The 13,393-nt window shown below is 40.7% G+C and overlaps 1 protein-coding gene and 3 non-coding genes across 4 annotated transcripts; all 4 read right to left on the bottom strand.

Moving 5' to 3' along the window:
* Positions 1 to 2,037: 2,037 nt before the first annotated feature.
* On the bottom strand, positions 2,038 to 13,280 carry NOP56 (NOP56 ribonucleoprotein). The gene is made up of 12 exons (XM_075193666.1): positions 13,177 to 13,280; positions 12,477 to 12,566; positions 6,706 to 6,820; positions 5,911 to 6,072; positions 5,565 to 5,763; positions 5,137 to 5,324; positions 4,896 to 5,047; positions 4,607 to 4,707; positions 3,385 to 3,533; positions 2,889 to 3,010; positions 2,547 to 2,687; positions 2,038 to 2,444 (listed from the first exon to the last, which is right to left on the bottom strand). The coding sequence occupies exons 1-12, from the start codon at positions 13,246 to 13,248 to the stop codon at positions 2,262 to 2,264; spliced, it is 1,674 nt and encodes a 557-aa protein (XP_075049767.1). The 5' UTR covers positions 13,249 to 13,280; the 3' UTR covers positions 2,038 to 2,261.
* On the bottom strand, positions 2,763 to 2,833 carry LOC142109502 (small nucleolar RNA SNORD57). The gene has a single exon (XR_012680404.1). It is a non-coding gene; the product is annotated as a small nucleolar RNA SNORD57 (small nucleolar RNA).
* Positions 3,113 to 3,186, bottom strand: LOC142109503 (small nucleolar RNA SNORD56). The gene has a single exon (XR_012680405.1). It is a non-coding gene; the product is annotated as a small nucleolar RNA SNORD56 (small nucleolar RNA).
* LOC142109505 (small nucleolar RNA SNORA51) lies at positions 5,382 to 5,514 on the bottom strand. The gene has a single exon (XR_012680406.1). It is a non-coding gene; the product is annotated as a small nucleolar RNA SNORA51 (small nucleolar RNA).
* Positions 13,281 to 13,393: the final 113 nt, after the last annotated feature.

Genomic DNA, 13,393 nt, shown 5'->3' with positions numbered 1-13,393 from the left:
ACCTCTCACCTCTTCTGGTTCTCCCCTGCCCCCTTTCTCTCTCCCCGTTGCTTCACTGGCTCCCTTATGTACCTGATTCTGTTTACCCTCCCTTAGGATGTAAGCTCGTATGAGCAGGGCCCATCTTCCCTCCTGTCTCCATACCTGTTCTTCCACTCCGTCTCTACTGTATCTGCCTGCCTGGAGTTTCTCATTCGAGCTTACATCCTAAGGGAGGGTAACCAAAGTCAGGCACAAAAGTGAGTGAGTCTATTACCCTCATATATGCCAATTCGTGGTTATCTGTTCAATGAAGGCATGCTGTCCCTCACTTTCATGTAAGTCGATACTTCATCTTTTTGTTAATAAAGCTGCATTGTACTAATTGAAATTCTTTGCCTATGGTTTTTTCGGCTTGATCGGCGTGAGGTTCAGTGGTAACCTCTTACCGCGGTTTAGCTGGTGGGGAGTAAGAGAGGAAGCGATTGAGATATCACTACAGTCCAGTACACCCCGGTCATTCTACCACTCTAGCCCTGTATTTGGGTAGGGCCAGTTTGGGCAGGGATGTAGCGACCCCTTCACAGACCACCGATGCCATTGGATTCAAAATTCCAAATGTATAGTGCAGCGGACTAGCAGTTTATCACTCCTATGGAAACCATCCTGACAGCGCAATCGTGAGTGAATCCCAATGGGACTATTTCACACATCCATTATTGTATTAATCAGCATCTGGAACATTGACTATTCATTCATTTTTTTATTTGGACACATGCATTTTATACATTGCCCCTTTTTTTTTATCAATGTTGATATTTGACACACATTTGTTATATTTGTGTTTTAGGTTGTTCTATTCCTGAAACTGAGCGCTTTAGAAATGTTATATAAAATCTTCAGCGCACCTGCTTACATAAAGCACCTCATCACTATTTATTTATACTTCATCTTATTTTCACTCTCTTCCTGCTCCAAACCATGGAGGAAAGAAACTGATCCATTTTGCAAAACAAGAGGGTAGAAAAACAGCTGCTTAGGAACTTAGGCTGTATTATAATAGTGAGATTGATCCCACCCAACACAAAGGCAGTTTCCATCAGGTGTGAACTTTAGAAAACCAAATAAGATCATTTAAAACAGGAGGTTTGTGTGTCAGAGAGCAGAGGGCCACCTTGTCCTCAGAGTACTCCCAATGTCTTGAATTGTGGGATTACAAATTAAATAAGTGTAGGTCAATGCAAATAAGTTAGGCGAAAGTACATCCTTGTGCCCCTACCTAATTTAAAGGGACAGGACACTTAGCAATTACCACTCAATCACACCCCCATGTTAGAATAGCCTGGGCTAATTAATACATACAGCACCCATTCCAAATGGTTTAAACATCTCCCATAAATACAAGTACACCCCCAGCGTAGGCTCAAACAGATAGACTTCTGGGCATGGAACCAGTCTGATGCAGATTAATTCTAAGATCACTCTATTTAGTTTTAGGGCCAAAATTTCTAATCAGTCTAGAGGTGGAATAGGCAACAAGTCCGGGTACACGGGGTCCTGCCTGTCACAGGACCCTGATCAGAGACTAAGCCACAGTACTGACACTGTCGGGTAACTGAGGAACGCTGATTATAAAGTACTGACAGCTGGCAATAAGGATGGCCAGTCATCTGAACACTGAGGTTAACGATCCAACAGAAAGGGCCACATTAGTTTATACTGGATTTTCATCTTCCTACTACCCCCTTGTGTAAAGTACACACATACTAGTTCTCATTTTGTTTACAGACTTAGTGAGGCAAACTTGGTACGTAAATAGAATCCACCCACCCTCCCCAGTCATTCATCCTCACATGATGCACCCTCATTTACTAACTTGCGTCACATTTCGTGAACACCTGCTCACTACAGCCCTTCTGAAGCACCACCGTTGTTCCATATAAGCCCCAGTAGCACCCCCTCCTTTTATATACATCACGCTGGTCGGACAGGCCCGGGGATAAAAGACCGCCCTGTCGCCTTAATACCATACATCACAGCTACAAAGAAAGACACATGGAAGTTTGTGCCCCTTTAATCTAAAGGATAATGGACAGAAAGGCACTCTGGGATATTTTATACAAAAGATATTCTATATTGTGCATTCACTTGGACAGATTGGGGCTCACACCCAGGCACCCAAATGTCATCTGTACAGGAAAAAAAACAGAAAAAAAAACTTGAAATGAACCGAGAAACGCAACAATTTGATCAGTCTGTTCAGGACAGAGGCCGCAGCCTCCTCAGTCCTCATCCTCCTGACGCACTTTACATTTCTTCTTTTTCTTTGTTTCTGTTGCCGGAGCTTCTTCAGGGGCAGATTTACGCTTTTTCTTACTGGACGGCGTCTGTTCCTCCTCCTCTAACCCGTTCTCGGAGAGGTCGGGCTCCGACTTCCGTTTCTTCTTCTTGCTGGGCACTTCCTCCTGAGAAGGATAATGAGTTTAGAGCACCCCCTAGCTATAGACTTCGTTACACCAGCTTCCCCCATACCCAGCAAGCACAGCTCAGGGTACTTCCACACGTACCTCATCCTGGCTTTGTTTGGACGGCTCGTTCTCCTCTGCTGCAGCCGCCGCCAGCGCCTCCAACCTCTTCTTCTCACGCTTCTTCTTCTTCCGCTCTTTCTTCTCTAGTTTCCTCCTTATCTCTGTCGTCACCGATGAAGCCTGAAACAGAAGTGAATGAGCATCACCCGGGCACAGCACTGTCACCCCGCACACCCTGCAGCCAGAACGCTTGTTGGATCAGACTCATTAAATCAGTTTTTGCCTCCATTGGTTAGTGTCAGGGGTAAAACATTACATCACTTCCATCCTCTCTGGCCGAGACGCTACACGACCAGCCGGACGCTGCGCTGTAATACTGACCTCCTGCTGCGCCTCCTTCATCACATCCAGGTTCTTACGAGGAGCCTCTCCGGTCTCATAGAACGCCAGTCTCTCCTCCACCTGCTCCCGCAGCTTGTCACCAAACACGCTCGTAGGGATCTCTGGAACAAGGAGAAGACATTAATAATCCTGCACCTCGGAGGAAGCAACCCCAAGACCTGACCCTGTAACATGGACGGGGAAGGACCCACAGAACAGCCGCTTTGCTCAGAAGAGAGATTGTCAACATACACTTCGGTGATATACTGTTGACGAAAAATATTTACCATCATCGCAAAGCTGGGCAGACAAACCTGGCGCTGCCCAGACAAGAACCTGGACATGGCAGCTTGTAACAGATTGGATGTGACCAATAAGAGTGGACTTATGAACCTTATTTAAAGGTTACTATAAAAATGCTCCTTGTACTGAACATTTGCCCCATAACTAGTGTCAGCCATTAACCGCACTCTATCCCCGTCCCTGGGGCCCTCACCTGAAAAACAGTCTATGCGAGAAGCGATTGTGCACTTGTTAGCCAGGTAGCGGGAGATCCGGCCCTTGTTCTTTGCAGCCGCTCGACCGATGAAAGTGGAGTGGAAGATAAGTCCGTATTTCGGGGTGTTCCCTTTGGTCTTCAGCGCCCTGTAACGTGATTAACTGAGAATTTGCTATTGGATACTATTATAATTGGCCACAGGACTCTGTCAGACAATGTCCACCAGCCTATCACAAGCCCTGAACATTACATGGTTCCCCCAACAGCCTCAGCCACACCTCCCTCCTACTACTGTCCCACCCACTCCTATCACTGCCCCTCCCACCCACCACCCTCTGCCATGGCACTGCTCCCCTCGGTATAGTCCCTCCCACTCACTAGCCTATCACTGGCCCTTCCTCAGTACAGCTCCTCCCACCCACCATCATGGCACTGCCCACCTTGGTATAGTCCCTCCCACTCACTAGCCTATCACTGGCCCTTCCTCAGTATAGCTCCTCCCACCCACCATCATGGCACTGCTCCCCTCGGTATAGTCCCTGCCACTCACTAGCCTATCACTGGCCCTTCCTCAGTATAGCTCCTCCCACCCTCCACTGACCCCATCATGGCACTGCCCCCCTCAGTATAGTCCCTCCCACTCACTAGCCTATCACTGGCCCTCCATCATAACACTGCCATACCACTCATTCCCCCCCCCCCCCGTATAGTCCCTCCCACTCACTAGCCCTTTCTCATTACAGCTCCTCCCACTCACCCTGTCAAGCACTACCCACCTTGGTATAGTCCCTCCCACTTACTAGCCTATCACTGGCCCATCCTCAGTACAGCTCCTCCCACTAATCCTCTCATGGCACTGCCCACCTTGGTATAGTCCCTCCCACTCACTAGCCTATCACTGGCCCATCCTCAGTACAGCTCCTCCCACTGACCCTCTCATGGCACTGCCCACCTTGGTATAGTCCCTCCCACTCACTAGCCTATCACTGACCCTCCACACAGCGGGGCTACAGGTAAACAGCACATCCTGAAATCTGACCTGCTTGGCCGCTCAGCAAAGCCTCACAGGCACATGGAGTAACAATATTTTACGGAGGGTTGTTCAGACTCTGGGGCAGCGGTTATCACTCACGCAGCAGCTGGCAAGACGCCATGTGCCAACATGTCAAACGCCAGCACCCAGTCACCTGCCATCACCACAACCGCCCTGCAGCTGTACCTGAAGAGAGCCTTCTCTGCCCCCAAGATCTGGACGGTAGAGGCCGGGTACTTGGCGAGGTTCGTCAGACTTCCTGCATGCGATATCAGACGGGCGCCCACCTGCGGATGTAAAGATAGCGTTCAGAGGACAAACACCTGGATGTGCCCTGTGGCGTTAGCGAGGGCACAGATCAGCAGTGTAAGGTTTTCAGCAGCAGTCTCAGAGGATTGACAGATCTCACTGATACATCATCTCTGCGAGGAGCCAGCGGTGGCGCTATAGTACACATACAGGCTGGCATACATACCACTTCTCCAATAAGGGCAGACAAGCTGGGCGCCACCTGGCTCATCTTGGACTGGAGATAGGTCTGCAGACCCTTCCGATACTCTGATAGAGAGATGACGCGACTGGAGAAGCTCTCAATATTAATCAGGTCGATGGGTGAGATGTCCATGCCTGGAGGAGAGGGTACAAGACACCAGCCAATCAGATGAGGCTACACAGCATCAGCAAAGACTCCGCATCAGCCAGACAAATGAACGTACCCATAGATGAGCGAGAAGCGTCCAGGATCGCCTGGGCCTTGGCACCGTCCATGACTATCTCCTCCATGTCCTCCAGCTTCTCCTCACTCAGCTCCTTACGGTTCCCGATGAACTTGGCCATGCGGCAGTACGTGTAGTTATCGGCCACAATCTTTATCAGCTCCGGGAAGTGATACCCATACCACTCTCTGGAGGGGGAGAGAAGAGCGTAAGTAACTACATGAAATACTGTGACCTGGGGAAGGGTCTGTACCCCCGGTAACAAGACAGCCCCCACACACTGTGTAGCTGTGGTGTAGACGGAGATATTGCTCTACCTCCTCTTTCTATACAGACAGCGGGAAGGACAACGCTGTCTGTGGTAAGCGTTGGGAGGTGTGGCCATAACATACAGACCATGGAGGTCTCCACCAATGGAGGTCACTCACCTCACTCTCATGGAGAATGTGTTTATGTCCTTGTCCAGCTGGTCCAGTAAACTGATAGACTGGATGATCATGTTGTCCACCCGGTTGACATTGAACTTGACTTTGGCTCTGGAGTAGCTGTGTCCTAAACCCAGCTGTGCTTTGGAGGCCGACTGAGCAGTGAGTCCCATCACCAGGGAATGAAAGTACAACCGGATACCTGCAGAGAGAAAGGCGTTAACGGCAGTCACGTGGTGGCATACCAACTCCTCTGCGTGGGAGGAGCCTCTGTTCACATGACCCATGTGTGTCCCATGTGACCAGATGGGCACCTCAGCCACCACTAATCATGTGACCAAGAGCTCACCTCGTATGATCTCGGCCACGACACCACCCGTCTGGCAGGTGATCTTCAGCTCCTCCTGGATGGCAGCGCCAATCTTGCTATCACTCACTCCCAGCAGGGCCTTTTTCTTCTTAGCCGGCATATTTGTTTCCAGGAGCAGTTTGAGGTCCTCATGGAGGACACCTGCGGATGACAGCAAATAAAGTAATCCCTCAAGTCAAACAATGAGCAGACAAGACCGCAAAAGGTCCAAGAAGTGATCTAGAACGTTGGCAATATCTGGTAGACAGAACTAGACTGCTCAGGATACCCAACATGCCCTTCTAGACGCCACAGTGCAGCAGACACCTCCAGCACCAGTAATCAGAGCATCATGGCTGTAGACCGAGTGCTCACTCAGTGAGTTGAGCATGAGCAAATACTTAAAAGCAAAGAAATTGAATATTGGTGCTGGGTGTCCTATCATCCCCACTATGAGCCACCTCAGTGGATGTATAGAGATACTGGAGGCCATAGCTGCTGTACATGGAGCTCTGTGCTACACCCACAAGAGAGCTGAGTGGACCAGGGTGGGAGCTGCCCAGACAGGAGGTATATAGACAATGTATCACCTGACACCAACGCCCTGGTCACATATAGCGCTAGTACAACCTGCAGCGCTCTACAGTTGGTTCAGATATATCGCATCTGGGGGAGGGGCCCCTAGCGCAGGACGTGCTCAGTAATACGAGTGACATCACACAGCTCAGTGGATTGACAGATTCTTGTAGACATCACTGCACGCCCTGCGCCATCACACCGAACGACCAACGTTACCTTCTGAGATGGCGTTCACATTCTCCAGGGCGCTCTGGGCGGATTTAAAGGGTGAAAATGCCGCCAGCTTCACAATGTTGTTAAACTTCCCAATATTCAGCAGAGACTCCTCCACCTGCAGGCAGGGCATGGAATTACACTTATTATTCTGTATACAGTTTTATATGGCAGAATCCACCCTAACACTGCAGACATCTATCAAGGCTTTTACATCAGAGAGTAGAGCAGGACATGTGCTGGAGGTCTCACCCGAAAGATCACAAGCACATTATATGCCATTACCAAAATTATACCTCAGGATAGAGGGCAATGTGTGGGTGGGATATATAAATATGGATGATCTACACATAAGGCAATATATAGGTGTGTATAAGCCCCTTACCTGCAGCACAAACAAAGAAAAAAAAATATAGCACTGTGGACAATTGACCAAAATATGATTAATATAACCATGTGCCAAAAATATAATGGTTGATAATCCTCTAATAAAAAAGAAAAAAAAAAGCTGTTTACAAAGCCACTTAGGTTAACCAGAATGACAGAGTTGAGATTACATTTTATTCCATGTTTACTGTTTATTGTGACTGATTTGTATATATTTTAGGTTTCCTTTGTTATATATAAATATATTCTTATACTGGAACCAATATTTTCTTTTTTTATTATAATTGAGGATTATCAACCATTATATTTTTGGCACATGGTTACATTATTCACATTTTGGTCAATTATCCACAGCGCTATCCTTTTTGTGGTTTAGGGTTTTAGCAATAGACCCTGGATGTGCGGCAGCAGAGTTACTGACTTATTCTACATGCGATTGTTCATTCAATTTATTTTATTTTTTCCAATTATCTACTTTTCATTGTTTGCACCAGTTTTTATCGTTTGTGAAAATTTTCCTTACCTGCAGCAGCACAGAGGGAAAGTTCCCAGTCTCATGGGTGATAAACACAGTGTAACAAACAGCAATATTAGCATGCTATGCTTTCCTATTTCAGCTTGTTGTCCTACACCCTGTGCAGAGCCTGTGGGATGGTCTCCTGCAGTCTGTGACAGAACCACTTACACACCAGGTATTTATCAGAAGACGTCCTACAGGCTGCACACTGGCCACTTACAGAGAATGGACAAAAAGCTGTAACAAAGCAGATCACACTGCAGCAGTGTATAACCCTTAACCAGCATACTGGGGGTGTAGGGGGGCACAGATAGAGGTGTATAATATGACCCCCCCTCCATGCTGCAGATATAAGGGGGATACAGATATATAATGCAGGTGTATAAGATGACACCCCCCTCCATGCTGCAGATATAGTAGACTAAGGTGTAATATACATCTACGTGTAATACAGACAGGGGTATAAGGCTCAGTCCCCACATGTATAATATACTATAAAGCTATATATAATGTAATAATATCATGTAATATAATATATATAATGTATGTCATACAGACACCTACAGATGTATAACACATGTATAATATACTATAAAGCTATATATAATGTAATAATATCATGTAATATAATATATATAATGTATGTCATACAGACACCTACAGATGTATAACACATGTATAATATACTATAAAGCTATATATAATGTAATAATATCATGTAATATAATATATATAATGTATGTCATACAGACACCTACAGATGTATAACACATGTATAATATACTATAAAGCTATATATAATGTAATAATATCATGTAATATAATGTCATACAGACACCTACAGATGTATAACACATGTATAATATACTATAAAGCTATATATAATGTAATAATATCATGTAATATAATATATATAATGTATGTCATACAGACACCTACAGATGTATAACACATGTATAATATACTATAAAGCTATATATAATGTAATAATATCATGTAATATAATATATATAATGTATGTCATACAGACACCTACAGATGTATAACACATGTATAATATACTATAAAGCTATATATAATGTAATAATATCATGTAATATAATATATATAATGTATGTCATACAGACACCTACAGATGTATAACATGTATAATATACTATAAAACTATATATAATGTAATAATATCATGTAATATAATATATATAATGTATGTCATACAGACACCTACAGATGTATAACACATGTATAATATACTATAAAGCTATATATAATGTAATAATATCATGTAATATAATATATATAATGTATGTCATACAGACACCTACAGATGTCTAACACATGTATAATATACTATAAAGCTATATATAATGTAATAATATCATGTAATATAATGTATGTCATACAGACACCTACAGATGTATAACACATGTATAATATACTATAAAGCTATATATAATGTAATAATATCATGTAATATAATATATATAATGTATGTCATACAGACACCTACAGATGTAGAACACATGTATAATATACTATAAAGCTATATATAATGTAATAATATCATGTAATATAATATATATAATGTATGTCATACAGACACCTACAGATGTATAACACATGTATAATATACTATAAAGCTATATATAATGTAATAATATCATGTAATATAATATATATAATGTATGTCATACAGACACCTACAGATGTATAACACATGTATAATATACTATAAAGCTATATATAATGTAATAATATCATGTAATATAATATATATAATGTATGTCATACAGACACCTACAGATGTATAACACATGTATAATATACTATAAAGCTATATATAATGTAATAATATCATGTAATATAATATATATAATGTATGTCATACAGACACCTACAGATGTATAACATGTATAATATACTATAAAACTATATATAATGTAATAATATCATGTAATATAATATATATAATGTATGTCATACAGACACCTACAGATGTATAACACATGTATAATATACTATAAAGCTATATATAATGTAATATCATGTAATATAATATATATAATGTATGTCATACAGACACCTACAGATGTCTAACACATGTATAATATACTATAAAGCTATATATAATGTAATAATATCATGTAATATAATGTATGTCATACAGACACCTACAGATGTATAACACATGTATAATATACTATAAAGCTATATATAATGTAATAATATCATGTAATATAATATATATAATGTATGTCATACAGACACCTACAGATGTATAACACATGTATAATATACTATAAAGCTATATATAATGTAATAATATCATGTAATATAATATATATAATGTATGTCATACAGACACCTACAGATGTATAACACATGTATAATATACTATAAAGCTATATATAATGTAATAATATCATGTAATATAATATATATAATGTATGTCATACAGACACCTACAGATGTATAACACATGTATAATATACTATAAAGCTATATATAATGTAATAATATCATGTAATATAATATATATAATGTATGTCATACAGACACCTACAGATGTATAACATGTATAATATACTATAAAACTATATATAATGTAATAATATCATGTAATATAATATATATAATGTATGTCATACAGACACCTACAGATGTATAACATGTATAATATACTATAAAACTATATATAATGTAATAATATCATGTAATATAATATATATAATGTATGTCATACAGACACCTACAGATGTCTAACACATGTATAATATACTATAAAGCTATATATAATGTAATAATATCATGTAATATAATGTATGTCATACAGACACCTACAGATGTATAACACATGTATAATATACTATAAAGCTATATATAATGTAATAATATCATGTAATATAATATATATAATGTATGTCATACAGACACCTACAGATGTAGAACACATGTATAATATACTATAAAGCTATATATAATGTAATAATATCATGTAATATAATATATATAATGTATGTCATACAGACACCTACAGATGTATAACACATGTATAATATACTATAAAGCTATATATAATGTAATAATATCATGTAATATAATATATATAATGTATGTCATACAGACACCTACAGATGTATAACACATGTATAATATACTATAAAGCTATATATAATGTAATAATATCATGTAATATAATATATATAATGTATGTCATACAGACACCTACAGATGTATAACACATGTATAATATACTATAAAGCTATATATAATGTAATAATATCATGTAATATAATATATATAATGTATGTCATACAGACACCTACAGATGTATAACATGTATAATATACTATAAAACTATATATAATGTAATAATATCATGTAATATAATATATATAATGTATGTCATACAGACACCTACAGATGTATAACACATGTATAATATACTATAAAGCTATATATAATGTAATATCATGTAATATAATATATATAATGTATGTCATACAGACACCTACAGATGTCTAACACATGTATAATATACTATAAAGCTATATATAATGTAATAATATCATGTAATATAATGTATGTCATACAGACACCTACAGATGTATAACACATGTATAATATACTATAAAGCTATATATAATGTAATAATATCATGTAATATAATATATATAATGTATGTCATACAGACACCTACAGATGTATAACACATGTATAATATACTATAAAGCTATATATAATGTAATAATATCATGTAATATAATATATATAATGTATGTCATACAGACACCTACAGATGTATAACACATGTATAATATACTATAAAGCTATATATAATGTAATAATATCATGTAATATAATATATATAATGTATGTCATACAGACACCTACAGATGTATAACACATGTATAATATACTATAAAGCTATATATAATGTAATAATATCATGTAATATAATATATATAATGTATGTCATACAGACACCTACAGATGTATAACACATGTATAATATACTATAAAGCTATATATAATGTAATAATATCATGTAATATAATATATATAATGTATGTCATACAGACACCTACAGATGTATAACATGTATAATATACTATAAAACTATATATAATGTAATAATATCATGTAATATAATATATATAATGTATGTCATACAGACACCTACAGATGTATAACACATGTATAATATACTATAAAGCTATATATAATGTAATAATATCATGTAATATAATATATATAATGTATGTCATACAGACACCTACAGATGTATAACACATGTATAATATACTATAAAGCTATATATAATGTAATAATATCATGTAATATAATATATATAATGTATGTCATACAGACACCTACAGATGTATAACACATGTATAATATACTATAAAGCTATATATAATGTAATAATATCATGTAATATAATATATATAATGTATGTCATACAGACACCTACAGATGTATAACACATGTATAATATACTATAAAGCTATATATAATGTAATAATATCATGTAATATAATATATATAATGTATGTCATACAGACACCTACAGATGTATAACACATGTATAATATACTATAAAGCTATATATAATGTAATAATATCATGTAATATAATATATATAATGTATGTCATACAGACACCTACAGATGTATAACACATGTATAATATACTATAAAGCTATATATAATGTAATAATATCATGTAATATAATATATATAATGTATGTCATACAGACACCTACAGATGTATAACACATGTATAATATACTATAAAGCTATATATAATGTATATATATATATAATGTATAAGATATACGGGGGAGGACACAGATCCCTACAGCACGTACCTGGGGCAGCAGCATCCCGATCTCCTCCACCTCCCGCACCGAGAAGAGCGCGTACCCGGCGGCGTGTTCATACAGCACGTGGAGCAGAACCTGCGGAGCACAGAGAGCTCAGAGGGGGTCACAGCTCTCCCCCATCTACGGGCCACAGGACACCCCTCACCACGGCCCCGGCCTCCCCGGGTCCCCGCTCACCACTGTCCCAGCCTCCTCCCCTCGCTCACCACGGCCCCCTCTCCCTGGGTCCCGCACTCACCATGGTCCCGGCCTCCTCTCCCCGGGTCCCCGATCACCATGGTCCCGGCCCCCTCTCCCTGGGTCCCGCACTCACCACGGCCCCGGCCTCCTCCCCGATCACCACGGCCCCGGCCTCCACCCTCCGGGTCCCCCCTCTCCCCGGGTCCCCGATCACTATGGTCCCGGCCTCCGCTCCCCTCTCCCCGGGTCCCGCACTCACCATGGTCCCGGCCTCCTCTCCCCGGGTCCCCGATCACCACGGCCCCGGCCTCCTGCCCTCTCCCCGCTCACCATGGTCCCGGCCTCCTCCTCGCTCACCACGGCCCCCTCCCTCAGGGTCCCCGATCACCACGGCCCCGGCCTCCTCGCCCCGGCCTCCTCTCCCCGGGTCCCGCACTCACCACGGCCCCGGCCTCCTCCCCGCTCACCACGGCCCCGGCCTCCTCTCCCCGGGTCCCGCACTCACCATGGTTCCTCCTCCTCCAGCGACGATCAGCAACAGACTGAGCTCAGCGCTCTGCACCTCTTGGCCACACATCACCCAGCCCCGCCCATCACCCCCTAGCCAATCACACGGCCGGACACTTCTGAGCGACAGCCGGCGGGGCCAATCACACGACAATAGAGTCCTCCGCACACTGAGCACAGAGAGCGGGAGGATGGACAAACCACGCTGGGCGCTC

Source organism: Mixophyes fleayi, assembly GCF_038048845.1.
Source record: "Mixophyes fleayi isolate aMixFle1 chromosome 1 unlocalized genomic scaffold, aMixFle1.hap1 SUPER_1_unloc_2, whole genome shotgun sequence".
NCBI lineage: Eukaryota > Metazoa > Chordata > Amphibia > Anura > Limnodynastidae > Mixophyes > Mixophyes fleayi.
This window is presented reverse-complemented; position numbering and strand designations above follow the sequence as displayed.